This window comes from Scylla paramamosain, chromosome 28 (genome assembly GCF_035594125.1).
Source record: "Scylla paramamosain isolate STU-SP2022 chromosome 28, ASM3559412v1, whole genome shotgun sequence".
Classification (NCBI taxonomy): Eukaryota; Metazoa; Arthropoda; class Malacostraca; order Decapoda; family Portunidae; genus Scylla; species Scylla paramamosain.
In genome coordinates, this window is record NC_087178.1 from 6,729,584 (window position 1) to 6,757,500 (window position 27,917).

General features: G+C 42.3%; 2 protein-coding genes across 4 annotated transcripts in view; both read right to left on the bottom strand.

The window, feature by feature from the left end:
- The window catches only part of LOC135114825 (hemicentin-2-like), a 76,194-nt gene extending 74,348 nt beyond the window's left edge, over window positions 1–1,846 (bottom strand). For both annotated transcript variants that reach the window (XM_064030943.1, XM_064030941.1), the window contains exon 1: window positions 1,639–1,846. The gene's annotated coding sequence lies outside the window, so the exon portion shown is untranslated. The remainder of the gene's footprint in view (window positions 1–1,638) is intronic.
- Window positions 1,847–3,337: 1,491 nt separating this feature from the next.
- LOC135114827 (uncharacterized) lies at window positions 3,338–23,160 on the bottom strand. 2 transcript variants are annotated; one of them, XM_064030948.1, is made up of 19 exons: window positions 22,966–23,160; window positions 20,616–20,786; window positions 20,344–20,465; window positions 20,155–20,239; window positions 19,547–19,808; window positions 19,172–19,253; window positions 18,578–18,932; window positions 17,891–18,440; window positions 16,578–17,710; window positions 16,319–16,438; window positions 15,634–15,702; window positions 11,520–15,446; window positions 8,874–11,256; window positions 8,622–8,671; window positions 7,350–7,653; window positions 6,827–6,935; window positions 6,487–6,711; window positions 5,953–6,031; window positions 3,338–5,505 (listed from the first exon to the last, which is right to left on the bottom strand). In XM_064030948.1, exons 1-18 carry the CDS (start codon window positions 23,006–23,008, stop codon window positions 6,002–6,004), a joined length of 10,020 nt encoding a protein of 3,339 aa, XP_063887018.1. In that variant the 5' UTR covers window positions 23,009–23,160; the 3' UTR covers window positions 3,338–5,505; window positions 5,953–6,001. The 2 variants fall into 2 exon arrangements, with proteins under 2 accessions (XP_063887018.1, XP_063887019.1); XM_064030949.1 differs by lacking the exon at window positions 16,319–16,438.
- Between the last annotated feature and the right edge of the window lie 4,757 nt (window positions 23,161–27,917).

The following is a 27,917-nucleotide window of genomic DNA, read 5'->3' on the forward strand; positions in this document are numbered from 1 at the left end:
GAGTTATGTGAAGCTTGAGCACCCTGGAACACACCCCCTGCCCTGGCACCCCCTTCTCCTACCCTGGGACACTACTCTCCTCTTGCATACACTCCCTGTCCCTGCCTCCTCTTCAGTGCCTTCCTCGGTAACAGAAGGCTTGATAGATCACCGTCTTTTACGATAATGAGGACACGCAGGTAATGTAAAGGCATTATCGTAACAAATACCTCCCGAAGAAGGCGCTGAAGAAGGGATAAGGTACAGAAGGGATGGTATAATGAGTAAAATGTAATGTATAAATAAAAGGGTTTGTGTTATGTAATGTAGGATGATTAAATAAGGTGATTAGTGAGATGAGGCAAAATTGGGTGAGTAAAAAGTTTGATGTATGTGTGTGTGTGTGTGTGTGTGTGTGTGTAGTGGTGGTGAGATACTGGTGGTCGTGGTGGTGATACTGGCAGAGAAAGTGACGGCCAGAGGGATGGGTGATGACAATGGTGATGATGGTGATGATAGTAGTAACAGTGATGATTGTGGTTAGCAGTAGTGATGAAGACCTCCCCCACCCCCGACACACACCAAAACCTTCCCAAAAAAAACAACAAATGCCCCTCCCCCCAAAAAAAAAAAAAAAAAATCACCCATTCGCAACCTACCTGGAGATTCTTTAGGCCTATCACAGCGCCACACACCTACTGGAGCACCTGCCTCGACCCAATTAACCTGAGACGATTCACCGCCGTAAAAGAGACAATCAGGAAGCGACAAGAAATCAATGCGTGAATCTCGCTGAGGGTCTAAAGCACTTTCTTAATTAGAGGTGGAGTGAGGTGGAAGGAGAAGGAGGAGGTAAGGGTGAGATGGAAGGAGAAGGAGGTGGGTGGGTTGCGTAGCTAAAAGGGGGGGAGGTATTCAGGGTTAAGGATAGACGCAGTGAAGTGTAAATTTATGTCATTGCTTCTATTTTTCCCTCGAAGGCGTGCGGTGATGATGATGGTAATGCCCTAGTCTGCCTCGCCTCCCAGTCCTGCCTTAATCGCATTACCCGAGAGTCTAAGTTCACGACTGCTTACGAGGCTCAGTGAAAGTAAGTTTAAATCCGATTATAGCTAAACATTCCATATATGTATAGGCCGGGTTGTTTGTATACCTGAGAGAGAGAGAGAGAGAGAGAGAGAGAGAGAGAGAGAGAGAGAGAGAGAGAGAGAGAGAGAGAGAGAGAGAGAATTAATAGAATACTGCAAATAAGAATGATTCTAGGTAATATTTTTTGTTCCTGTTCCCTGTGCTTCATTTTCTCCCCCTGGCCAATTACTGCGAGCAATAACACAATCTCCACTATACCATGATCTACCCGCGCCGCCCTCCCCGCTCCTGTACCCACACCAGTCTCCCCACGCTCTCGCCTCGCCCGTCGCTGATCATTAGAGCGCGGAGCCTGACGCCCTGTGAACACCGCAGCGTGGCGGGGCAAGGGCTTAGGCGACCAGTAAAGTAAGCACAAAAAACTAGACAGCGTCACTTTCAGCACTCATGACACTTCCTCAGGTAATGCGTAATGGTATCTGGGTTTGTTTCCTTCTCTCATAACAAGTTTAGGTGAAATGGATGAAATAAAATCACAAACGCTACGAACAAACAAACGGGAAGGCTCACCTCCACGCATGGCGGCCTCTACTCGCCCACCTGGTTTTCGCCAAGAGTCTCGCAACACAGCCGATCGCGTCTCGAGGCTCCTGGGTGTGGGGCAGCGAGCAGTGCTGGAGGGTTGCACCACCTCCCGCCAATCACAACCTCCCGCGGGCCACTGTGCCTCTGCCGCTGCGGTGCCACCTGCTCCACGGTCTGCATCCCGGCCGTCAGTTTTCTGTGACCACCTGCGATAGAAAATGAAACGAGTAATTTTTAAGACTGACCCTCTTAGATATGAAGATATTTACCTCATAGCTACGAAAATATGCGAGATAAAAGCAGAAATGACGCACAGCTAAGAGATGATGAGATGATGGAATGAGAGATCACAAAGTCTCGTCCCTCTAAAGCCAGATAATCTCTCTCTCTCTCTCTCTCTCTCTCTCTCTCTCTCTCTCTCTCTCTCTCTCTCTCTCTCTCTTGTGTAAAAAAAGAAAAAAAGAAACTGGATTGACTTTTAAACTGAATTCTGAGGACGCATTTCCATTTCTTTTCATCTTAAAAATCTTACAAAAAAAAAGTTTATTCAAGACGTGTACTTGTATGTACATGACAGAATACTGCGGGTGTGTAATGCTGTGTGTGTGGTGGAAGACAACAAAATGAAATGTAGTAAGGTGGCGGTGGTAGTGGGTAAATTTATAGGAATAGACGAGTTTCCCTTTTAGAGTTCAGAGTGGATCACGTGTTGGGTGGAACTTTGCTTTATCATTGTTGTCTGCTGTTTACAGTTTCATGTGAGTTGTGTTAGGCTAGTATTCTGAAACGCTCTGGTGTCTCACCACGAATACTTTTCAAGCTACCTAGATGATTAGCCATGTTCTCAAGACTGTTTCTCCCGTTAGTTATGTAGAAATCATATTAATCTGTCACCATATCCATAAAACACTATTTAAAACCAGTGTAACTTCATCTTGAGTCCTCTTGAATGTAGTGGAGATGTGACACAGGGATGTTAAGTGGAAGGATATGTAGTACTGGCAGTGGAGGAAGGAACCCTAGCTTATGATTCACTGTGGCTTTGTCTTTTCTGTCTGGCTTATGATTGTTGTGAAGCTGTCTTGTGTATTAAAGCACACCTGTCTTTTGTCCAGCTTATGATTTCCTATTGCCAAGATGCTGCCTGTCTATCTTATGAACCCATTATGGAGGTGTTATCTGTGTGCAGTATACGACTCCCTATTGACAACCTGTTTGCTCTTTAGTTTATGATTCCCTGTTGGTGAGATGTTTTGTCTTGGCTTAGGATTCAGTATTTTTATTAGATTTGTAATGTGTATAGTACTCATCTTTAAATCTTTTAGAATATAAGAAAATAAGGGATGCTGCAAGAAGCCATCAGGCCTACACGTGGCAGTCCCTGTATGAAATACACCTAAGTATTTCCACCTATCATCCACATCCATAAATTTGTCTAATCTTTTAAAGTTCCATAATGACTCAGCACTAACAACCTGATTCCTGAGTCTATTCAGTTCATCTACCACTCTATTTGAGAAACAATTGATAACAAACAGGACCTAGGGACATTCCCTGCTTTGTCTCAGGTCTGGGTATAGAAGCATGGTTCACAGGCAGCACAGAACAAAATCTAGTAATGGTGGGGTCCTCACATCTTTCCACCAATTCTGATACAGGCAAGGCACCAAATTGAAACGAGGAGTACTAAGGCAATTTTAATAAAATGATTTTATAAAAGTATCAAACAAAACACCAGTGCATAACAGCTTTACCTGACCACCAGACAACTAGATGCCTTACTTTACTTAGGAATTAAGTCCTCCAGATAATGCAAGCATGATGGGGGCACAGGACGCCAAGGTAGTAGCCGTTGTACACACACATATACACACTCCCAAGCTGATGTGTATGTAATGCAATGGATTCACTGAAATTTTTCATGTAAACTTTCCCTAAAAAAACAAAGATAAACTGTATCAGATGAAGACCAGTAACAGTAGCAGGAAAAAGATACAGTAGCTAAAAATGACTGATGTGCTGTGGTCCTGCAAGACTTTAAGTATTTATAATCTCAAATTATTTAAAACATTTGATTACATTAATAAAAAAAGAAAAAAGATTAATAATAAAATTTTTTTTCAAAGCTTTCAACAAATAAAATCCCACACCCAAAAGAATTGTACAATTATTAAAGCTCTTGAATGTAACAAAGCTAATTGACTTTGTGAAAATAGTATATTGAAAATGAACACTTGCAGCACAAAACTGGTTTTTATAATTTTCAGCAATGAGGCATGAACTTTGCAAGTCCCCCTCAAAGCAAATTTATGAGCCACATCATATGGGATGGCAAGACTGAACACACACACACACACACACACACACACACACACACACACACACACACACACACACACACACACACACACACACACACACACACACACACACACACACACACCCTGCTGTAGCAGAGACCCTCAATTTACTTACAAAGAGGATAAGTTACAAAATATACACATATCTTTACATCTCTCAGTATAAAAATAATCTTTGTATGGCAGAGCACCTTAAGGTTCTATAGCTAACTATAAGATACAAAATCAATACAAAAGAGTTCAGCCAGGTAATATGTAATAACCTGATCAGTATCACCTACCAGAATACACTCTGCTGTTCAGAAAGGTCACGGGGTCAGGTCTGTAGTTGTGGAATCATTCCTTTATGTTACCTTGAATATATACATACGAACCTTCTCTGAATGTAATCCTGTCTAAACATAGGCATGTGCATTTATTCCAAAATTTAGAAAAATATGAAATCTGGAATACTTCCAGTCCTAAGCATTCCAGATGAAGGATTCCCAACTTCTAAAATTCTACATGCATGTTAGTTATTAAAAATACTGTTGCAACTTAACTAAGGTTCAGTAACTTTAAACTTTGGTAAAAAAATTGTTTCAAAACCAGATATGAAACGAAAAGAAAATGACAGATCTAAATCCTTGATAATCTTACAAATGCCTCATACCTTCAACTCCTGAGACAATACATGTCTCAAATTATACTGCAAGTATTCTTGAAAAATAATAAAATACTTCTATTAAAACTAAAGATACCCTTTGTACAAACAATCCCTGTCTAATCAGAAAAAAAACAGCCAAGCTGTTCAGTCATCGAGTTATTACAAAACAACCATGCCTATCACCACTGAGTTGTAAGTGAACCCATTCCCTGTACCAGGAGGCTGAGGCTCTCACTCATCACTGAGCCACAGTGCATGTGACTGACACACAGCGCAGGAACTTGTCACTTCTGCTGCTGTCTGTCATGAGGGGTGTCTGAATTGCATTCCTTCACTCTTGGGTTGCTGCAGCCTGAAGGGTGTGGAGGATGCTAGTGAGGGAATGGCAGCCATGAACTGGCTTGGATCTCCCTTTCACTCCACAAACCAACCAGTCAGTCAGTCTGAAGCATCACCAGGCAGTCGTCCCTAACTTCACATGTTGGCAACATTAGATTTCTTCCCACAAATTTGAGCAAACTTTTCTATGGGGTAACTTTCTTGCTTCTGGTTTTCTAAATGAAAGACAAAATCACAATAAATGGAAACCTTTCTGTAATGGTCATTCTCTTAGGTTTTTTGGATGTAGGCAATGATTAAAGAGACAGATCCCACCAAGGGACTACTGTGTCTTGTCTGGAATCTATGACATATAATCACAGAATTCAGCTTCACATCACACTATCACTCTGAGGTATAATCCTTGGCAGCTTTCCACTGCTGTATAAACGTCTGTTATTCACTGCCATGGAACGGATTGAAGATCTTGTTAATGATGCTAGCTTTAGTGTTTTTTTGTGAATTACCCTGAAACAACAAATCAGAAACAAGTTATATTTGGGCACAGTCATAGGCAACTTATAGATACATTACTATGTCTCATTCATTTACATCAGCTTATGAATTAAACATGACTGGAAAAAAAAAAAAAATTTATGCTTTGGAGGACTTGAGTGTCAAATTGCTTCCATCCATTTCCACACAACTCCTGAGGCAGCTCCTGGGTGTCACCTCTCCTACAAATACCAGTCTGTTTTCTTTCTCACTTTTACCTTCTACTTTACATAAAAAAAAAATAAATAAATAAATGATTAATAACATTAATAAATAATTAAATAAATAAATAAATAAATAAAATAAATAAGTAAATATATAAAACAAATAATAACAATACAAAAGGATTTTCTTATTCCTACAGTTTCTTTATTCCCATAAGCTTGTATGAATCCTTTGCAAGTGTGTTAAGTTGTATACCTTGCCATGCTGCATTAGGACATCTTGGCAGAGTTGCTAGGTCACAAGGTCACATCTCTTTGGGTCTCTTACCTATTCTCTGCAAGACAAACAGGGACTACAGCAAGGAGACAAACTCCAATTGTCTCTATCCACCTGGGGATTCCATTACAGAATCTTTACATTCAAATTGCAAAATAAAACTTCATAACCTAAACAAACTATTTTCATGGATACATAGTTATAATGTGTGTGTGTGTGTGTGTGTGTGTGTGTGTGTGTGTGTGTGTGTGTGTGTGTGTGTGTGTGTGTGTGTGTGTGTGTGTGTGTGTGTGTGTGTGTGTTTAGGCTCATAGGTTGTAAGCACAGGGGTCATGCATGACATCTGTGATATCTGAGATTCAAATACTGTTTTCATCTACTTATCTTGTTTTACACACAAATGTAAATGGAATGGAGAAAACAAAGGTAAGCAAATTTTAACTGAAATATAAAACAAAGGCAAGCAAATTTTTTACTGAAATATAAATCTGAAACAAACAATCTTTCTCTTACCTGGCCAGAAATAGTGACATCCTTTCGTTTCTTCAGTGGAAGATTAGCAGGTTCCTGTTTAGCTTGTGGGTGAGAGAAGCTGCTGCTGCTGCTGCTGCTGTTGCTGGTACTTGAGAAGGATGAGGCAAGGATTGGTGGGGGAGGAATAAACAGATGCTTGCCCGGTGTGGGAGGAGTGCTGGACAAACTGTGGAAGCTTTCCTCACTCATGTACACACTCATTCCCTGTCAAACAAAAAAGAAGCTCTCAACATACCAAAACAAAAGAGCTGAAATGTTGAAACACAAGTTTGCTTCAAGTTTTCCCTCGTGTGCTGGCCCAACATCTGCCGAACCTCACCTCCTGTGGGTGGCTCATCATAACAGCCAGCTGCTTGTCTGGGCTGCGGGCAATCTCCAGGTTGCCGCCTCGGTGGAGCTCCTTAGCCATGTGCCGCACCCTTCGCTGCCTGAAAACGAAATCAAGTTACATGTCAGTACTCTTACTTTATAATAACTACAATAAATTCCATAAAAAATACAGCATAAAATGATCATTTATATCATTATCATTTGCTCTCTTATTTTCTGTCTTTACGAATTATGTCAGTACTCTTACTTTACAATAACTGCAATAAATTCCATAAAAAATGTAACAGAAAATGATCACTAATATCATTATCATTTACTCTCTTACTTTACTGTCTTTACTATCTCATCCAACTCAAACATGAATCTCCCTCACAAAATAGCTCTCTCACAATCCCTACTTATCACAATCTTACAAGAATAATGCAAATTTTTAACAAAGGTTTTACCTTCGAAAGTTTAATTGTTCTAACAGAAAACAAACAGTATGACTGAGAATCTCTTGGCCTCCTTACTTTCCCAAGCAATGGTCCTCTTCTGGTTCTCGTGATGTTTCTGACTCAATGTAGTATGCGTCTCCACTAGTCTGTTGCTTCCCTGCCCTGGAGTTTAGGAAGAGCTTCGAGGCAGAGCTGGATGATGAGGCTGACAAAGATTCACTTTTGGTAGGTGTGGCCAAGGTGGGTGCTGAGGGGGCTATGAGGTCTGGGCAGGGTGCTGGGGAGGAGTCAGCACCCCTTGGAGATTCAGATATCAAGAGGCACCCAGGACTGAGGCTGGAGAGGGAACTGGCACTACGCTCACTCAGATTTCCTTGACCTAGAATGAGTGAAAGGTTTAAGGGGCGCTGTACTCATGGAGTGTAGACGATGGGTTGATAACACCACCCTATGTGAAGCTTCACAGTGGATTACAGTGGCCGGTTCCTTTCTCTGTCTCCCTTAACCTTCCTATTCCCTGCAGACTGATACCTATTTAACTCTTTCACAGTGATATGCAGCAATTAACAGCACTGGAAGTAATGTAAGTCTTTATAAGTACCTACAGGAAAGAAGAGGGATTAAAAAGAATAGGTTTTGCAATTTCTAGCAAATATAATGTTTGAAAGTGGCTGTAAAGAAGAGATGTCTCAGAATGGATGACAATTAAGGAAAGATGTGCCATATAGCAGTGAACCTCGAAGTTGGCAGTCATCTCAGAAAAATAACGACTGCAGCCAAGATTCAAACACAGGACTTGTTGCATTATTGTCAAATGCACTACTGCCTGAGGTACAGTGCTGAAGATGAGGGGATCACTGCACTGCCTTCATAAGGGACCAACCAATGACAGTGTTAATGTGGGTGTTTCTATGAAGGAAAATACTGAACAGCACCAGCACTTCAAGTTTGTTAATATATTTCAGTAATTGTTACATTGAATACCAGCTGTAATGTTTTAATCCTTTCACCATTTGGCACATCTTTCCCTAATTACTAGCCACTCTCATTTCTTCTCAGCCATCTCCAAACGAAATTACTCTTTTAATTCCCTTTCTTTCTTGTAGATGTTTATATAAAGATTTCATGCATTGTTTTTAGTATTGTGAATTGTTGTATGTTGCAGTGAGAGGGTGATGTCATCCAACACTTTACATATGTAGTGCAAATGAGTTGAAAACAAATATATCCTTAATATCCTAGAAGAGAGAAACTAACTGGTATCAGACATTCTGTACATATTGAATTTTCTCACAAATTACTGTTACGATAAATGTAAAGAAACTTGAAAGATCGACTCTGACTTACATCCTCCTGGTCTCTCTGGTTGAGTCAGGCTGCTTTCTCTTCTCTCTGTCCTGCAGGGAGATAATCAGTCAGTCAATACACCCATGGCAACCTTCCAAATAAACACTCAATACGACATGAAGGAGAAAAGAACATTCAATCAAACCAAATCATCATCCAGAAGGATGTGATAAGGAAAACTGGAGTCGGGATGAAGACAACATATCAACACACACAGCAAGAGAATGACATTATGACATCACATGGACTCACATCTCCTGGTGGCCTCCTCCTGTGTTCACTCTGTTCTGGGCCCAGTGAGATTTCTTAGAGGTCACTGCGTCACCCCAGGATCCCTTAGGCCCCTTTATGTGCCGCTCCACATCTCCTATCCTTATTGGCGTGATTCTCCTTCGCTTCTTGGTGGAGGTATTGCTTTCCTCAATCCGATCTGCTGGTTTACTCCTCCCTGCATAACAGCCGTACTCTTGCCTCCTTTCCTGAGACCCTGAATGTGTGTCAGTGTCTCTAGGCAGCCTTGGGGAAGGAGTAGAGAGTGACTGCATGGTGGGGTAACTATTACTGTCATCCCTCACAGTGCTGACTCTCTTTGCTTCCTTCATGTGGTGCTGGTCCTCTAAAGGTGTGTGTGTCCCAGCTGAGCTCCCACTGGTTCTCTTCCTTTGGGGTGATTTGTTCTTCCTGGGTGTGTGTGGTGCTGTGCGGTGCTGTGGAGAAGACTTCTGGCTGGGGCTCTCAGTTTTCTTTCTTGGGGATAAGTTTTTTCTTGCTTGTTTGTTCTGTTTTGTTGCCAGCATTGTGGGTCTCTTTGTTTTTGGCTTTTGTCTTTCTGGTACATTCATTGAGAAAATATCAATGAAATCTGTTAATGTCAGGCTCAGTGTGCATATCACTTCTTCTATCTCCTCATTCTCATTTTCTGAGGGTTCCTCAATCTTCAGAACATCACTGTCTTCCTCCTCCTCCATCTTCTCCTCACAGTCATCTTCCCTGAGTGGTTCACTGCCTTGGTTCTTGTCTGTCTCGGGATGCTGCTGAGAGATGGTGGAAAAGTGTTTGAAATCTGTTGGGGTCTGTTTTCTGGATGACTCACTTGTGTTGGAGGTCATGTTAGATCTTGTGCTTGGCTGCTCTAAGTTTGTGTGAGTCTCACATCTAGAATCCTCTTTCCTTATACTTTGAGGAGTACCTGAAAGGTGGGATCTTTCCTCTCCTTGCATGTTTCCTTGACTAACAGTGCCATCTTTATCCAAACTGGTTTCTTTACCCACTTTCAAATGAATTTCATCGGTAGTTACAGTCTTTTCTCTCAGTAGATCTCCATTATTTTCTTGAAGGGCATCTGCTTTACCAGAAGACAATTGTGAATTAACTTCTGCTTTAGGCTTCCCTTGAAGTGATTGGTTTAGTTTGTTTTGAGTAGAAACTAAACCTGGAGGATGACAAACACTGCTCAAGTCTAAACAACGCCTTGCACTGCTGTCTGGGGAGCCCAACTGGTCCCTGAGCTGTGTCTTAGGTTTAGTGCTTTGAGGGAGTGCTTGTTCAGGTGATGGATATGGTTTTGATGGTGAAGGAAAGGCAACCATGGCCTTCCCTTCCTTAACCATAGTGTGACAGATTCTTCCCATTTTTTTCTCTGGTGTGGGAGGCAACATGGTGTAGGACATGAGGCAGTGCTCTTCAGATGTTTCCTCCAAGTCACTGTAACTTTCTGCTGACTTTGGAGAAGCACTGCAGTATTCCTTCTCATTCATGTGGGAATTTGAAGCATCAACCTTTTTACAGGAGTCCTCACCATTGGGAGGCTTGGATGAAAGTTTTCTATTTTTGCTCACTTTCTGGATGGCATCACTACAATTCTGTTCAATTCCACTTTCTTTTTGAGGTGCATGAGGGAGAGGTGTTGAGAGAGTGGAAGATGTGTGAGTGGCTGCCATCCTATCTGTGTGATGAGAAGGCTGAGTTGGCACCATGTCAGCACTGTCTGAGGCCTTCTGTGCAGGTCTGCTACCACTGTTTTCTTTAGGTGCTGCCTGAGAATGAAGCATGGAATTACTAGATGAGACCTTCTTGCTTCCAGAGGAGACAGTATCTGCTGTATTCTTAGGAAGGAGTGTGTCAAAAGCTGTTGATGAGGAAGAGGGTGAGCATTTAGTACAGGAACTCCCTTCACCATCAAGGGATTGGATTCTACTTTTAGAGGTGCTACCTTTCTCTCCCTCCAAGAGTTGTGAGGCAGTTGCAGAGGAGCTGTCTGGGGTATTTCTGGGAACAAGTTCGTCTCCAGTTGAATGGTTTGGAGTATTTTTTACAATACTGTTCTTCTCTTTCTCAGCAAGTTTTACTGTATTCTCTGGATTACTACTGTTCTCTTTCCCTGAAGAATTTTGGGTATTTTCCTGAGTATTATGTTCCATTTCTGCTGAAAGTTTCTGAGTGCTCTTCTGGGTGTTGCTTTTTCCTTCCCCAGAAAATTTCTGGGTAATCTTTGGAGTGTTACTTCTGTGTTGTGATAAAAGTTGTGGAGCACTTTTTGTGGCACTGTTCTGCTGTGCTGAGGATCTTGAGGTGCTCGTCTGTCCCCCTGCAACATCTGGAATTCTTGCAAAGGATGTCCGTTTTGCTGAAGGTTCTGGAATTTCAAATAATGTTAGGTTAAGTATTAACCAAAAGTAGGTGCACAAATGATACATTATACATACATGCTATCTTTGAATTTAATTTTGATTTAAAAAATTCAGGATTAAACTGCCCTTTATATCCCCTGATTTCATATTTGATTTGTTTGTATCCCCTGGCATACCACATGGTTACAGTACTGTATTAATCCCAATCCTATAGACACAGCTCACTCATTAACCAACTACAAGAAGAAAGTACCACCGGCAGACTTACCTGAGGTTGCCGCAGGACTATTTCTGCCAATTTTCCTTTTCTTGGAAAATAACGAAGTAACATTGATTACTTGGCCCACATTTCCCATCTCTATAAACTGATGGAGGGAAAAGTTGGATTGTTTCCAATCATAGACAACTGTCCTGGCACAGCCTTGAGACAGTGAGTGCTTATGCACACCACCCTTGATTTGCTGCTGCTGCTTCTTCTGTGTACCTTTCTCCTGCACAGATGTGGTGTTCTGGCACTGGGAAGCCTTGGAGGATGGTGCACGAGGCTGCTTTCTTGAGGCTTTATCTCCTGAGTGCATGGTGTTTTCCTCCCTTGCAGGTGTAATATTACTCTCCCTTTGGGATGGCTTTGAAGCCATTAAACACGGCAGATCATCTTCACTATCACTTCCGAGTAATGTAATACAGTTCTCCTGGGCTGGGCGAGTCTCAACAGCTGATACACATGGCTTCTTTGCACCTTCCTCTCCTGTGGGTGTGCTGCTGACATCCTTATCATTACAAAGTTCCTTTAGCTTACTTGCCCAATGAGCCTTCAAGGCATCTGCTGATACTGGTGGTGAGCTCCCTGGTCTCTTTAATTCAGGAATCCTCATGCCACTACCCCAGCGGGAGAAAGGTTCCTTGGAAGACTGCTGTCCCTTCAGTCCCTTCCTATCTTGTTCTTCATTTTCTTGCTGAATGCTTGCTTGCTTCTCTACTTTCATAGAGTTCTTTGATGTCTTTGTTGTTCTTGAATGTTTCTCATTTTCCTGCAGTTCTTTCCCAGGATGCTGGACACTGCCTGGTGACATGCTACTCCTGCCTCTTACGCTGACTGACACTCTTCCTCTCCCTCTTCCCCTGCCTCTGCCTCTCTGGGCACCAAAGCTTCCCCTCCCTGCATTTCTCTTAGCTGCAATCTCTTCCTGTGCTGCTTCACCATCATGAGGTTCTCTTGAATGCTGAGATGGAGGAGTTTCAACAACAGCCTCTATGATCACCTCCTCCACATGTAAGTCTCCACTCCTCCTGCCCCTGCCCCTTGGAATTCTTTGCCGTGCATTCCCCCGGCCCCTCTTGACTCCTCTTGAGGAGCCTGGTTCTGCTTGGTACTTTGCTACTCCTCTAGCTCTTGTTGATCGCTGGCTTCTCCTCAAAGTGGCCATGTTCTGTTTATCATCTTCTAGAACTGATGATTTACTTGATACATTTTCACTTGATGTGGATCTCTTCCTCTTTTTGGTGGGACTCTCAAAGGTAAATTCATTTTCTGAGTTAAGCATGCCTGTTGACATTGTATCATCTTCCTTTCCACCTATGCAAGCGGGTATTAGTTCCACTGTTGGTGTTGTTCTTTCCTTTAGTGACTCATTACTGCTATCTGATGAAGAACAAAAGCCAAATAATTCTAACAATGATTTTGGGTTTACCACAGAGTTTTCTTGCTCCATTTCTTTGTCACTTGTAATTTTCCTCTCTGGTGAGTGACATGAGCTGTTCTCTGAATCTGATGGGTCTTGTTTTTGAGATAGTTGGTTTTGGCTGCCATGGGAATGCTTGTCACCTGCCTTCACTGGTTTCATAGAGTGCTCCTCTGAATCTAATCTTCCTGTAGACAACACAGAGTTCTTTTTTGCTTTTGAGATATCTGGAGAAGATAAGGTGACTTTCCCTTTTTGAGTCTTTCTCATGTTATCTGCCTTGTCAAATTTGTCTGCTGTTGTATTATGATTACTTGCACCAGATTTTCTTGTGGTCTTTTTGTGTTTCCGAGATGCTGACATGCTGTCACTATTGCACTCACCTTCATCCTCAGAACAGGTTGACTCAGCAATATTCAGGTACTTCTTTGATGGCACTCTCCTCTTCTTTCCTTGCTTACCTTTTGAAGAGTCTTTAGAAGTGGAATCATTTGACACTTCAGCAGCAGAGTCTTGGCTGGTTTCTTTTAGTGAGCCGCTGGAATCTTGGCTTGAGAAGAGCCTGGACATTTCTCGCTCTATCATCTGCCCCATCACTTTCCTGGATAGTTTGGTTGGACTCTTTTTAGCATTATGAAGTGGACTCCTCTTAACAGGACTCTTATCACTAGCTGAGCCATTATAATATGATGTCTTATTCAATTCTGCAGCTCCTACATCAGCATCACTCTGATCCAAGGCGCTGGGAGAATGCAGTTCCTCACTTAATGTTTTCTCCAAAACCGTGTCTAGTTTAGAAGGAGAGTAATCCTCAGATTCAGTCAGGGACCGCTCTGAAGGCATGTAGTAAGAGGTGCCTACTGAGCTGTTGGAGTAAGGCCCCTGCGGGTAATGTTTGATGAGTGGAGTCTTGTTCAAGTTAGGGATAACCTGAGGGATTGGAGTGTTCAGGTCATCACAAGGAAGAGAGGTAGATTTCTGCTCTGTCTGTAATAATGGAGTGGGTGGCTCGAGGCATACAGGGGTCATGGTGGCTAAGGATGAGCTGGCCTGTGCTGCTTTGTGTGGCGTCTCCATCTGCTTCCCTCCTGAGTGGCTGCTGGTACTGGAGGAGGGCAAGGGATCCATAAGGCAAGGCAGCTCATCCTCAGAAATGGAGTCAGGATTCAGGTTTTTGAGTGCTGTATTGAAGTTGAAATCCTGATAGCTCTCTTGCTCTTTGGAGAGGTCAAACAGCTCTATACTGCCGCTGTCTGTGGGGGGTGTTCTCCCGCTGGAGCTCATGCTGTCCTCCCCATCAAGGTACAACACAATGCTGTCCTCATCCTCTGTCATCATTATGGGAGCTTTACTTGTGTCAACAGAAAATTCTGACTCACTCATGGAACTTTGCCTGGACCACCTTGGCTTGACTTTGCTCTTAAGGTCACTCTTCTCATGTTTCAAAGTGGAAGAGTCACGTGAATCTTTGGCTAACAGCTTTCTTGATTTTGCCTTTCCTTGTTCCCCTGGAGCAGGTTGTGCCTCAGCAGCTTCTGATCCCATTTCACTCTCCTCAACAATCCTACTCAAGGGCTTTGATGGCACTGATGAACGCTCACCAAACTTCCTTGACAGTGACCGCAGTGCTTTGGTTAACTTTCTAGGGGACTTCTTGCCTTCTGGTGGTGAAAACTTCAAGTTGGCAACACCTCTTCGGGGTGACCCTGCAGATGTTAACCTTTTCTGTGGTGTGCTGAAGTCCAGAACCCTGATGTGGCTGTTCTTGCGGCTTGGAGTGCTCTGGCTGCCCCGCATGTGAAGGACTCGAATAACCGGGCTTTCCTCAGACTGGGTCACATTCTTCCAGGCTAATGCTCTCTTTGCTGGGGAAATGCTTTTTGAGAGATGCAACAAGGCTTTCAATTGAGGTGACCTGCCAGAGTTGTACTTGATGGATGCCTGCTTGTTGGTGCTCTGCATCTCAACAGTCTGTTTCTCCACCACACCACCACAGGTTTCAGTAATGGAAGCACTAGTACCAGGACATACAGTAGCTACTCCCAACATGTCAGCTGCACCTTCAACTGCTGCATTCTCCACCTCAGCCTCTAGATCCACTGCAGCATCAGGGGGAGTTTTTCTACTGGATGTTTCTGCAGAAAACTTCTTCTCTGGAGTTACTGATTTCAGAGCAAATGAGAGAGCTGTCCCTATGATATCATTGGTCACGTCTTTCTCTACCTTCTCCTGCTTCTGGTTGCTGATGCGTCTCTTCCCCCTTGCTGACACCTTCCTCACAGACACATCTATTATCCTTCCGTACCGCTTCTTCCTGACAGTTGTTTTGGCACTCTTGTGTGTCTCTTTGAGTTTCTTTGTTGCACTTCCTTTCTTTTTCAAAGTGGTTTTTCGTTTTCTCTTCTTAGGCACTTTCTCAGTAACTTCAGTGTCTGACGTGATATCTGGTATGGAAATAGTCACGCTGTTTGGCAGGGTGTATGTAGCGATATTCTTTGCAGGTATTTGTTTCACTGTATCCGGAAAAGAAGAGAAAAGGAAAAAAATGCTCTGGTTAATGTATACTACATCCCATTAATCTTCATCACTTATATTATTCCCAATTGCTATACACAGATAGATTATGGTTTATGTTTCAGCAATCCCACAACACCTGACACTCTCAGGCTGCCCCACACCAAGTACCAAGCAGTGTCTCACCTGAGTCGGGTGGCAGCGAGCTGGCGGACACAGTCTTTGGAGCAATAGTAACAAGTCCACTATTTACTTCTGTTAAGGAGAAAAAGAAAAGTACATGATAACCTACATACTACAACATGAACAACATATGATAACCTATAAACTACAATATAAACACATACATACAATGCATACACACCTGCAAGAAGGAGGCTAGCTAAGACAGGGCACACAAATTTCATATTCATACTCATTCACATTATTCTTTTGCACAGCAAGGACAACACAAACACAATAATACACTGAGCAACTCATTCTGATACTTGGCTTCCTCCCTGATCACTCTAAAAGAACATTTCTGAAGTTTGTGACTTCCTTTCAGAGAGAGAGAGAGAGAGAGAGAGAGAGAGAGAGAGAGAGAGAGAGAGAGAGAGAGAGAGAGAGAGAGAGAGAGAGAGAGAGAGAGAGAGAGAGAGAGAGAGAGAGAGAGAGAGAGAGAGAGAGAGAGAGAGAGAGAGAGAGAGAGAGAGAGAGAGAGAGAGAGAGAGAGAGAGAGAGAGAGAGAGAGAGAGAGAGAGAGAGAGAGAGAGAGATTCAAATGTAAAAGTTGTTGCTAAAGACCAAATGATAGATTATAATTTAGAAACTTTTTGTTAGTAAATACCAAAGACTTTGAGAGGGAGGGATTAGTGTTATGTGTACTGACTGAATAATAATAAGGAGTTCTTTCTCTTCTTGGTGGATTCATCTGAAGTGTCATCATGGTCAGGAGGAACCAGAGTATTTTCAACAGTGGAGAGAGGAAGGGTGACCACTTCACTCGAGGCTGTGAATAGCAACGATGGGTGTTTGTATTTCATGCTGTGTGCATGTAGCTAAATTTATGTGGAAAAAATACTTTAATTAATTCACTTAATTTTATGAGAGAGACAGACAGAGAGAGAGAGGCTGTATAAAACACTCACGAGCTTCACATCCACCAAATATTGACAGGAACTGCTCATCAGCTTCTTTCCTGCTTGAAACGGGAGGCAGAATGATAGTAAACCCTTGGGACGCTTCCTCCCCTTCGTCCCCATCACTGGTACCCTCCTGGACATGGCCAATTGGAGTGACCTGTGTTGAGTGGTCCCAGACATTGGAACTGTGGACCTCTGATGATATGGAGGGCTGAGGATCACCTGATGTAGTGGCAAGTTCTCTGTGTGAGTATTCCACATGAGGGTCATCAGCTTCACATAGAGATAAAGATGATACTATTGATGTCAAATCTATGGGGTTGACAGGAGTCAGTTCTGTGAGGGTGTATGTGTTGTCCTCTGGTGATGATGTGGGGTTTCCAATGCCTGGTATGGTGCTGCTTCTTATTGGTAATCGGCTTACTGAGTCTAGTGCCATCATACTGCTTTCATTTTCATATTTTGTTTTCTCTTCAGTCTTGTCTACATTACTGTCACTGGTGTAAGGAGCAGCAGACAAAGCCTCAGAGCTCAGTGGAGTGCTGCCTGGTTTTGAATTGCACTCTATTCTTTCCATTTCCACTGTGCCTTTGTCAATTTGGTCTTTATCAACTGCAATAACATTTTCATTAACTTCGCTCATCACAACTGCCTCATTCTCACTGGTGTTTGAGGGTCCTGGTGAGTGTGTTTCTTGTCCAGCATCAATGGTGAGTGTAGACTCTTCACTCAGCCTCTGTAGAGGATCACTACTACTTATATTACCTGTGGTCTTTCCCTCCTCTGCTGGCAAGTCGAGGGATTGTACTTCAGTTTCATCAGGCGCCTCACATCTGTCTGTATTTTTGTCAGCATCACTTTTTTTCTCAACACAAATTTTATCTGGTCTAGAGGACTGAAAATCTGCAAATTCTTTGAGTAATTGTTCTCCTAAGTTCTTGTCTTCTTCTTTTCCACTTTTAGCACTAGAACTACACTTGAGTTTTTTCTTTCTGCGTGACCTGGTTCTGGCTGTGGGTGAAGGTGGGGTTGCTCTGGTCCTCTCACAGCCTTCCTTCTGTGAGGGAGATTCTGTGCCACAGCTTACTGAAGCCTCACCAATGTTATGCTTTGTCACACTAGCATCTCCTGTCTCCATCCTGAAAAAGAACAATATTTTCACACTAACATTATACTTCATCAAAATAGCATCTCCTGTCTTCATCCCGAAAAATGAACAATACTTTCACTGCATGATAATGAATGCCCCCTCTGTCACAAGAAAAGGTTAATTCCATACTAACTGCAAAACACAATTACCTGAGATGAATTCAACAAACCTAAGGGATGAGGACCAAGAATCCACTGTAGATTCTTTAGTGTTGTTTACTGAGGCATTGTTCTGTAATGACTCTTGCATGGCATCTCTTAAACTGTCTGTGCTTGGGCTCTTGACACTCTTAGCTGATGGACTGTTCTCATAGGGCAAACTCTTGTTTATCCACACATCCTCAGTTTTCTTTGGTGTTGATTCAGGAAATGATTTGCAGGGACTGGGAGCTGAGAGAGGCAAGGAAGTGAATGATGACAGGGGAGTACCAGATGAAGCAAGGTGAGGAGGGACACTAAGTGGAGATGTGTGGTGGTGTGGCGTGGAGAGGTTATGTAGTGGAGACTGTTGGGTCATGACTGGGGACACAGATGATGGATGGAGGGGTAAAGTCTGGGGGATGTGAAGGACTGAGTGGGATGACACAGCACTGCTTGGTGGAGGAGGAACTGGAGTGGATAGAAGTCTTGGAGGTCCAATGGAATTATCATGTAAATTTCCTTGGTTAGAATTATTTGATCCATCACCTTTAGAACTGCTGGACTGTGGTGAGATGCAACCTGAAAGATGACAGATTAAAAGAAAGTGTGTACACTTATCACTTTCTGTACATTTTGAAATAATGTTCCAAAACAAATGCCGAGGATAACAATGAATGTTTGACATGATTTGGTAATCCACCTTGTGAGATCCTTACCAAACACTTCATCAATGAGGTTCTCAAACACCGGGTCGGATGTGGCCTCAGAGACAATGCCGGTGACAATGTGGTCAAACTCCTTGAGCAATGCCACATCTCCACTGTTGTTCCCAGCCACCTCATCCACAGATCCATGATGCTTCTCTCTTCCCTCTTCAGTGTTGCTGCTGCTGCTGCTGCTGCCCCCACTGCCAGTGTCCCTGACCTTCTTGCTGCAGGGTGAACCACTACTGTGGCTGCTTCCTTCACTGTGGGATGAGCCTGCCTTGCACTGGGTGCTCAGCCCACGGTTGATGCTCTCCGCTATCTTCTCATGAAGAGCTGTGTTTTCGTACAGATTCTTCAGGATTTTCTGAAAATAAATGACAATTATCAGAAGTTAAAAACAAAACATGAAATTTGAAACATAACATCATTATAATTCATATATACAGGCAACAATTGTTTTCCCACAACTTATCATTTCCAAAATGTAAGGAATGGTATAAAATAATTTAAAATGCAGGATTCCTGCTACATAAAAATTCATCAGTATTTTCAAATATACATGTATGATGTTGCAGTCAGAAAATACTCAACGGTAAAACAAACCTCAAAATTGGCTTCAGTATCCAGGACAGGACTCATCTTGGTGGGTGTCACTTCACACCCATGGCTCCTTCTCTTGACAGTACTGTAAAACCAATCAAATACAGATTTTAAGACATGCTAACAATGAGGAAGGTTTTACTTTGGAAACTGAACACATTTTCTATGTAACCACTGAGCATGCAACATTACAAGTTACCATGTAAAATAAAAGTGGCATTTACAGAAGATGCATAGGGTGTGAGTCCAATATATTATGCTTTCTGAAACAAAACTTTACATAAGAGCAAAAACACCATGACTACCATACAGCCTCTCAGAAATGATGACTGCCAGTACGTCCAAGCCCCTACTCATGCCTCTCTTCCCACCACTCACCCCTTCCTCCTTTGGTGACTGATGTCCAGATCATGAGTTAAAGAAGCAGATGTTGAGTCCCCACCCAGGGAATCCTGCCTCACATCCTCCACATCATGAGCAATATGGTCAGCCTGGGCAGAGTTGGAGAGCTGGCCAGAAGAGTGACCATGGCTGCTGCATGGGCCCTTTTCCGGGCAGCGATCACTCAGGTGCTCTGTGTGGTCTGTGTCTTGGTCTTGTGAGCAGGGCAAGCTCTCCAGCGAGTCTGCACTTACAGTGCCTGTGAACCGCACAATGAAGCATCAGTTATGGAGTTGTGAATTTCCAACACCAAGGTGTATATGTTGTGCAAAACTGCAAACAGCTTTAAAGAAAATAAACATAGAAATCTCTACACTGTATCTACAGCTTGTAGTCTATGAAGCAGCAGTTTGTTTCATATCATAACCCTAGGAATCCTTTAAATTTGGTTTTCAAGGGCAAACATTTTTTGCTAGGACCTGACCACATTTGGATTTTTATGATCTGAGAACATTTCATAATCCTCTAAGATGTTACATATGATGAAAAGTGTTAAGACAGCAAACTGTCATTACTGGACCTGAATACAAGAGAAGTTCCCTTACTTTGTTGTAGCTGGGAGTCTCTCTGTAGCATAAGGGTGCGGCAACGCTGCTTCACTCTCCTTGCTGTCCCAATGGATCCCTTTTGCTACAACGAGTTTGAGAACATCAACAGAAATGCAAACACACAGGAAGAGACTATATATGATTTGAGATGCAAGAAATAACGAATGAGAATAATATTAAACATACCTTCTTGATTATAAATTTGTTTTTCAGGATAATAGATATCAAAGCCTTAACTTGACACAGGAGCCCACCAGACTTGGGGACACTCCTGAGGGTGGCAGAGTTGTTCCTCACACTCTCCATCACTGAAAAAAGTTATTTAGGGCAATTTTGAAAGTCCACATACAATGACATTTTTTTTCATTAATGGAGAGAAAGAAAAAAAAAACAAATAAATAGATAACTTTTTGGAGGTGATGCATTCAAAATTTCAATTTGAATAAGAAATTTCTTACTAAGATCCTTAGCGGCAGAGTAGTCCATCAGCATGTCCTCCAAAGACTGATTCCCGATGCGTGTGGCCACCCGCCGCCCTTTTCTCTTCAACTTGACAAATTCAGACAGCTCAGCTAATTCTTCTAATAGCTTCTCTGATGATTTCTGGCAGCCATTTTCCTCCAGATATCCTGAAAATCAGAAATTAAAAAAATCAATAGCATATTAATTTTACCTTCATTTCTATTGCAAAAAAATCTCACTTTAGTAGAGGAGAGATGGTGTTCTACAGATTGAAAATTATATCTAATGCTGTAAATGTTGCAGAAGTTAGTGAAGAAAAAGTTGAGGGGTGTCAAAACACTGAAACCAGATGAAGAGCAGTCCGACCTGGGGACATTTGTGGTCCCCTACCCAGATGGAGACTTCAAGGCTGGTGTATGTGCCTGACGATCATAAAAATTCTTTCCTATTGTTATTATTTATCTTTGAGTTTTCAATGTGACATAATCCTTCACACATCAAAACACATAAGAAAACTGATTCCTGACCAGACTCCATTACTGCCTCACAGTAGCACACCACCATCACCATAAGTTAGTACAGTCATCCTTCATTATCCACAAGGATTAGGTAACCTGTATATAAGGAAAATCCATGTAAAATTAATGCCCCACTTAAGAATATCCCAGGGCTCCAAAAGCCTTGCTCAAGTAAAGAAAATTGCATATAGTATGTATTTTGCAGTGTATAATGCACTCCTGCACATAGTATGTACCAAAAGCTTTACGACAACAATGAGGAAAAAAATAGTCACTGCTTGAAATGCTCAGTAAATATTTATAAAACACCAGTGGAAGAACTGACTTTTTCATTTACATCAACTGATGCAATTTTATATTTTCTATTCAATAGTAACAATTAGATATTGGTGAAATTTAACTTTTTAAAAATTATTATTTACATAAGGTAGCTAAGGTTGGACATGAGTGATGACATGCTTCATCTTCAATACCAGCTTGCTGTGGGGACAGTGTTCTTGGATGACACTGAGGGCTGAGAGTTAATGTGGCTACGGAAAACAACACTAGTGATACATTTGGCTTCTTGTCACACTTGAATTGGTTGGCTTGACAGTACCTGTTTTTCTTATCCCATTAATTAACTTTGTTCCTGCGCTGAGAAACCAAGACACAGGTGGCTGCGAATCCTTGGTAGAAGACACCATTTTGGTGTCTGCTGCAAAATGTCCGAGGACATTTTGCCAGAATTTGCCCAGCGAAGATGATTTTATTTTCTCAATTTGTATTTTTTTGGTGTAGCTTATACGACATGGTTTTGGCAACAGTGTACCTGTCATATAAAACAACTCAAATGGAAGCCGGGCCAGGTTGGCAGAGGTATATGACAAGACATGGAAAAACCTTAGCTGACTTCATTTTAATTTTTTTTATGCTGGTTATCTGTTCACTTTGTATTCTATGGCAACATATTATAAGCATAGATAATGACTACAAAGGATGATTTTTAACTTTACAACCAGTATTGTATAAAAAAATAAATAAATAAATAAAAATAAATAAATAAATAAATAAATATCTATTTGCACTTTTGCCATATAACACACAGGATAACTTTTTGCCATTTTTCAAGTGAGAAACTGTGCACTATATGGCAAAAAATATGGCACATGGCTACAAATATTTTATCATTTAACTAAAAAAAAAAATAAAAAAAATGAAAACTGGTAAGTTGCCAGTCATTGCTTCTGTTATTTGAATTTGTGGTTGGCAGCAATCCTTGCAATAGTGAAACTGTGGATACTGACACTGTGGATAATGAGGGATGACTGTTGTGACACTATTACTGATCAGTGTTGTCAGTCTGACATGTTCACGGTGCAACCTACAGGATACAACAGATCCACACTTGAGTTTGTCAGTTATCTCGCCTTCCATAACAGCTACAGTGAAAAGCTACTCCCCTCGCCTCTGGGTCCAGGTAGTGACAGGATGCATATGATGAAATATTAAAAGATTTAGAACCAAAATGCAATGGCTAATTGAATGAATAAATGATCACGACAGAAAAAACAACATGAAACAGGGCACGAATATGATGCTCTCATATGAATGACTTATATTATAAACCATATACACATACAGCATCAAACTGACACTTGTCATACACCACATACTAAGCAGCAGAACTGTACCTATCATGCACAGTACTAGAACCCCACACAGACGAGTTTAGAGCTACCATAATACAAACTCCCCGAGCTTCCTGCTCATTCCCACGCAATTCAACGATTATGAGAGCGAATAATCATAAAAAAATTGAGTATCTTCAGGTGCCTCCCTCCCTTACCTAATACAAGTCGCGCCACCTCTGATGGGAGTAATGAGGCCATTATGCCCTTCAGCCTCACGGTGTTGCAGGAGTGATGACTTGGTAGGTGCTGACTGGTGAGTGCTGGATTTGTTTCTGGTTGCAACTACAATACTACACCATTTGTTTACATTGTTCACCCGTCCCTGTGGCGCGCCGCGCGACGACCAGTTCGGCGCCGTGAAATTTTTAGGCCCATATTCTTAAACGCCCTGTTATTTCACTACCATTATTTTCAAAGGCCACATAAATTATTAGATGGGTTCTCAAGAGTGTTTCTCTGGTTAATAACGGGCACTCGTGGAGAATGTGGGTCCTGCCTGTCTGGGTCCCGCCTAACAGGGTTCCGCGGGTAACTGGGAATGTTTGGTTGCTGAGTGGAGATTGGAGGAGGGCCGTTAGGAGGTGTTTGGCTGTTGAGTTCTATAGGTAGCAGAAGGACCAGAGCGGAACATTGAAAGGAAGGAGGATTTATGAAGCGATAGAAAGCGGAAGAGGTCACAAGAAGAAGTACTGAGGCTCAGCACTGACAACACACATTAAGGTGGGGTAAGCTATCTTATCTTCATGCAGATGGCTATTCATACCTGCATTGCTAGATAATTTTTGGTTTTGTACTTTGTCGCACACAGTTACAAATTGAATTATTTGATCTCTTGCTATTTGGGACCCTAGTGTACTCTGACATGTGTATCCTGTGGGTTCATAGAGGATAACGGTGTTTGTTTTTTGGCATGATGTCCCTTTCCCCGTCTTTTAATTTAATTTAGTATTTCATCTATTACATTACATGTCTAATATTCCATACGTTTTCATATATGCTGTTTATATGTCTGTTATTTGTACATACTCATGCCTGACGCCTTTAGGCATAATAAATTAAACTAAATTCTCTCTCTCTCTCTCTCTCTCTCTCTCTCTCTCTCTCTCTCTCTCTCTCTCTCTCTCTATGGTAACTGAGATTTCTTGTGAATAAAGGCTAAAAATCCGGATATTTACAATTACTTTGTTAAAACTGTAATGGCAGGACAGCTTCTTGTATCTTTCATCTTTCCCTGGCTCTCCAGTGATCCCTAAGCCCAAGAGAATACTATTCTCTCACCACCACTCTTCCCGTGCTCCAAGCTCCAAGCTACACGCGGTGTGTGTGTGTGTGTGTGTGTGTGTGTTAAATACTGTCCTGAATGTGTGTAGAGAGAGAGAGAGAGAGAGAGAGAGAGAGAGAGAGAGAGAGAGGTGGGGGTGAAGGAAGAAAGAGAAGCATGGGATTGGGGAAGAGGGACGGGAAGGGGGATGTGGAGGGGGAGCGGGGAGAGGAAGAAGGCACGCCTAAGGTAGTCACCAGCAGTAAACTTCTTGTCACTCCTGGGCTATATAATTACGCAGTAGCGAAACCTGTCACCACCAGGTGCAGGCTTTTGTTTTCACGTGATTGGTTCAACCCTCTCAAAAACTAAGCCTTGGGGTCCCACCCACCTGACCTTCCCACCAAGTCCATGCCCTGCCCTATCCCGTGATCATGGAACATGGAACATGATGGGACATGGAACACGGAAGATGATGAAACATGGAACATGATCCTTACTGAAACTCAGATGTCTGAGGCAAATGACAGTAGACCATTTTCTGTTCCCTCCTACTTTCTCTATCCTCATTTTCAATCCAAAGCTGGATATTACGTTTATGTGCACAACGACTTAACTTGCTCTCGTTCCCGCCCACGCTCTTGAATCTTCTGAGTTTTCCACCATCTGGCTGCGGCTACAGAGTCACTTTTAAATCAAATTTATCTGTGCTGTATATCTCTCACCTAGCTCCTCTGATTATAAGAAATTCTTTGACTACTTAACTTCCAAAGTGGAGCACATTCTGACTCTTCCCTTTTGCAGAGATCTCCATTCTTGGGGACTTCAATGTTCACCACCAGCTTTGGCTTTCCTCTCTCTCCACTGAGCATCCTGGTGAACTAGCCTTCAACTTTGCTATCCTCCACCATCTAGAGCAATTGGCGCAACACCCTACTCGTATTCCTGACCGTCTGAGAGATACACCCAACATTCTTGACCTTTTCCTGACCTCTAATCCTGCTTATGCTGTCAACTTCTCTTCTCCGTTGGGCTCCTTCGATCACAATCTCATATCTGTATCTTGTCCTATCGCCCCAATCCTCAGGATCCCCGTAAGCAAAGATGCCTCTGACGTTTTGCCTCTGCTAGTTGGGGGGACCTGAGGAGATATTTTGCTGATTTTCCTTAGAATGACTACGGCTTCCGTGTTAGAGACCCGTCTTTGTGTGCCGAGCGCATAACAGAAGTGAGAGTGTCTGGCATCGTACATTCCTCACTCTTTTTCTCGAGCTAAGCCTTCCAAACCTTGGTTTAACACAGCTTGTTCTCGTGCTATTCATGATAGAGAGGTGACCCACAAAGGGTACTTAAGCCTTCCATCACCAGAATCTCATGCACTTTATATTTCTGCCCGGAACCATGCCAAATCTGTTCTCCAACTAGCCAAGAACTCTTTCATTAACAGAAAGTGTCAAAATTTTTTAAGATCTAATTCCCCTCGTGACTTCTGGCATCTAACCAAAAATATCTCCAATAACTTTGCTTCTTCTTCTTTCCCTCCTTTATTTCAACCAGATGGCATCACTGCTATCACATCTATCTCTAAAGCTGAACTCTTCGCTCAAACCTTTACTAAAAACCCTACCTTGGATGATTCAGGGCTTGTTCCTCCCTCTCCTCCACCCTCTGACTACTTCATGCTACCTATTAAAATTCTTCGCAATGATGTTTTCCATGCCCTCGCTGGCCTAAACACTCGGAAGGCTTATGGACCTGATGGGGTTCCTCCTATTGTTTTCCGAAACTGTGCCTCCGTGCTTGCACCTTGCCTAGTCAAACTCTTTCAGCTCTGTCTGTCAACATCTATCTTTCCTTCTTGCTGGAGGTTTGCCTACATTCAGCCCGTTCCTAAAAAGGGTGACCGTTCTAATCTCTCAAACTACCGTCCTATTGCTTTAATTTCTTCCCTATCTAAAGTTTTTAAATCTATCCTCAACAGGAAGATTCTTAAACATCTATCACTTTACAATCTTCTATCTGATCGCCAGTATGGGTTCTGTCAAGGCCGCTCTACTGGTGGTCTTGTGGCTTTCCTTACTGAGTCTTGGTCATCCTCTTTTAGAGATTTTGGTGAAATTTTTGCTGTTGCCTTGGATATATCAAAAGCTTTTGATAGAGTCTGGCACAAAGCTTTGATTTCCAAACTACCCTCCTACGGCTTCTATCCTTCTCTCTATAACTTCATCTCAAGTTTCCTTTCTGACCGTTCTATTGCTGCTGTGATAGACGGTCACTGTTCTTCTCCTAAATCTATTAACAGTGGTGTTCCTCAGGGTTCTGTCCTGTCACCCACTCTTTTTTTATTATTCATCAATGACCTTCTAAACCAGACTTCTTGTCCTATCCAATCCTACGCTGATGATACCACCCTGCACTTTTCCACGTCTTTTCATAGACGTCCAACCCTTCAGGAAGTAAACATTTCACGCAGGGAAGCCACAGAACGCCTGACTTCTGATCTTTCTAAAATTTCTGATTGGGGCAGAGCAAACTTGTTATTGTTCAATGCCTCAAAAACTCAATTCCTCCATCTATCAACGCGACACAACTTTCCAGACAACTATTCCCACTTGTTCATTGGCACTCAACTGTCCCCCTCTTCTACACTGAACATCCTCGGTCTGTCCTTTACCTATAATCTGAACTGGAAACTTCACGTCTCATCTCTAGCTAAACATCTTTTATGAAGTTAGGTGTTCTGAGACGTCTCCGCCAGTTTTTCTCACCCCTCCAGCTGCTAACTCTGTACAAGGGCCTTATCCGTTCATGTATGGAGTATGCTTCACATGTCTGGGGGGGTTCCACTCATACTGCTCTTCTAGACAGGGTGGAATCAAAAGCTTTTCGTCTCATCAACTCCTCTCCTCTAACTGACTGTCTTCAGCCTCTCTCTCACCGCCGCAATGTTGCATCTCTAGCTGTGTTCTACCGCTATTTTCATGCTAACTGCTCTTCTGATCTTGCTAACTGCATGCCTCTCCTCCTCCCGCGGCCTCGCTGCACAAGATTTTCTTCTTTATCTCATCCCTATTCTGTCCACCTCTCTAATGCAAGAGTTAGCTAGTATTCTCAGTCATTCATCTCTTTCTCTGGTAAACTCTGCTTCTGTATTTCTACTTTCTTATGACTTGGATTACTTCAAGAGGGAGGTTTCGAGACACTTGTCCTTCAGTTTTTGACTACCGCTTTGGACCCTTTTCTGGGACTGGCATCTCAGTGGGCTTCTTTTTTTTTTTTTTTATTGAATTTTTTTGTTGCCCTTGGCCAGTGTCCCTCCTACATAAAGAAAAAAAAAAAAAAGGAGGCGGCTGTACATGTAAGTCCGTGTGAAGGACGGGGACAATTCCTTTTAGTCTCTAGCAGATTTTTTATTTTATTTTATTTTATTTTATTTATCTATAAATTTATTTATTTATAATTTATTCAGGATGATTATATGAAATTAATGGGTGTGCTAGGTCTCTCTCTCTCTCTCTCTCTCTCTCTCTCTCTCTCTCTCTCTCTCTCTCTCTCTCTCTCTCTCTCTCTCTCTCTCTCTCTCTCTCTCTCTCTCTCTTATCGGGATATAAAAGAAATGTTGTGGTGGGGGATAGCAGGTGATGGCAACTAAAAAGAGGAGGGCTAGAAAGAAAGAGAGAAGCGAGAGAAAAAAAAAAAAATAGATAATAAGGCTTTCTTCGCTTCATTGAAAAGAAGAGAGAGAGAGAGAAAAAAAAAAGAAAGATAATTAGGGGATGAAACAAAGATGCAAGGAAAAGAGGGAAACTTAAAAGACAAGGAAGGTAGCAAAAGAAAAAGAAGGAC

What these genes read in the sequence shown, in the direction of transcription:
- LOC135114827 (XM_064030948.1), bottom strand. Translation starts at nt 23,008, where the DNA reads ATGGCCTCATTACTCCCATCAGAGGTGGCGCGACTTGTATTAG. An exon ending in ACAAATTTATAATCAAGAAG is followed by an intron (nt 20,240 to 20,343) that starts GTATGTTTAATA and finishes AACTCGTTGTAG; the next exon opens with CAAAAGGGATCCATTGGGAC. An exon ending in TAGTCCTGCGGCAACCTCAG is followed by an intron (nt 11,257 to 11,519) that starts GTAAGTCTGCCG and finishes TTGAAATTCCAG; the next exon opens with AACCTTCAGCAAAACGGACA.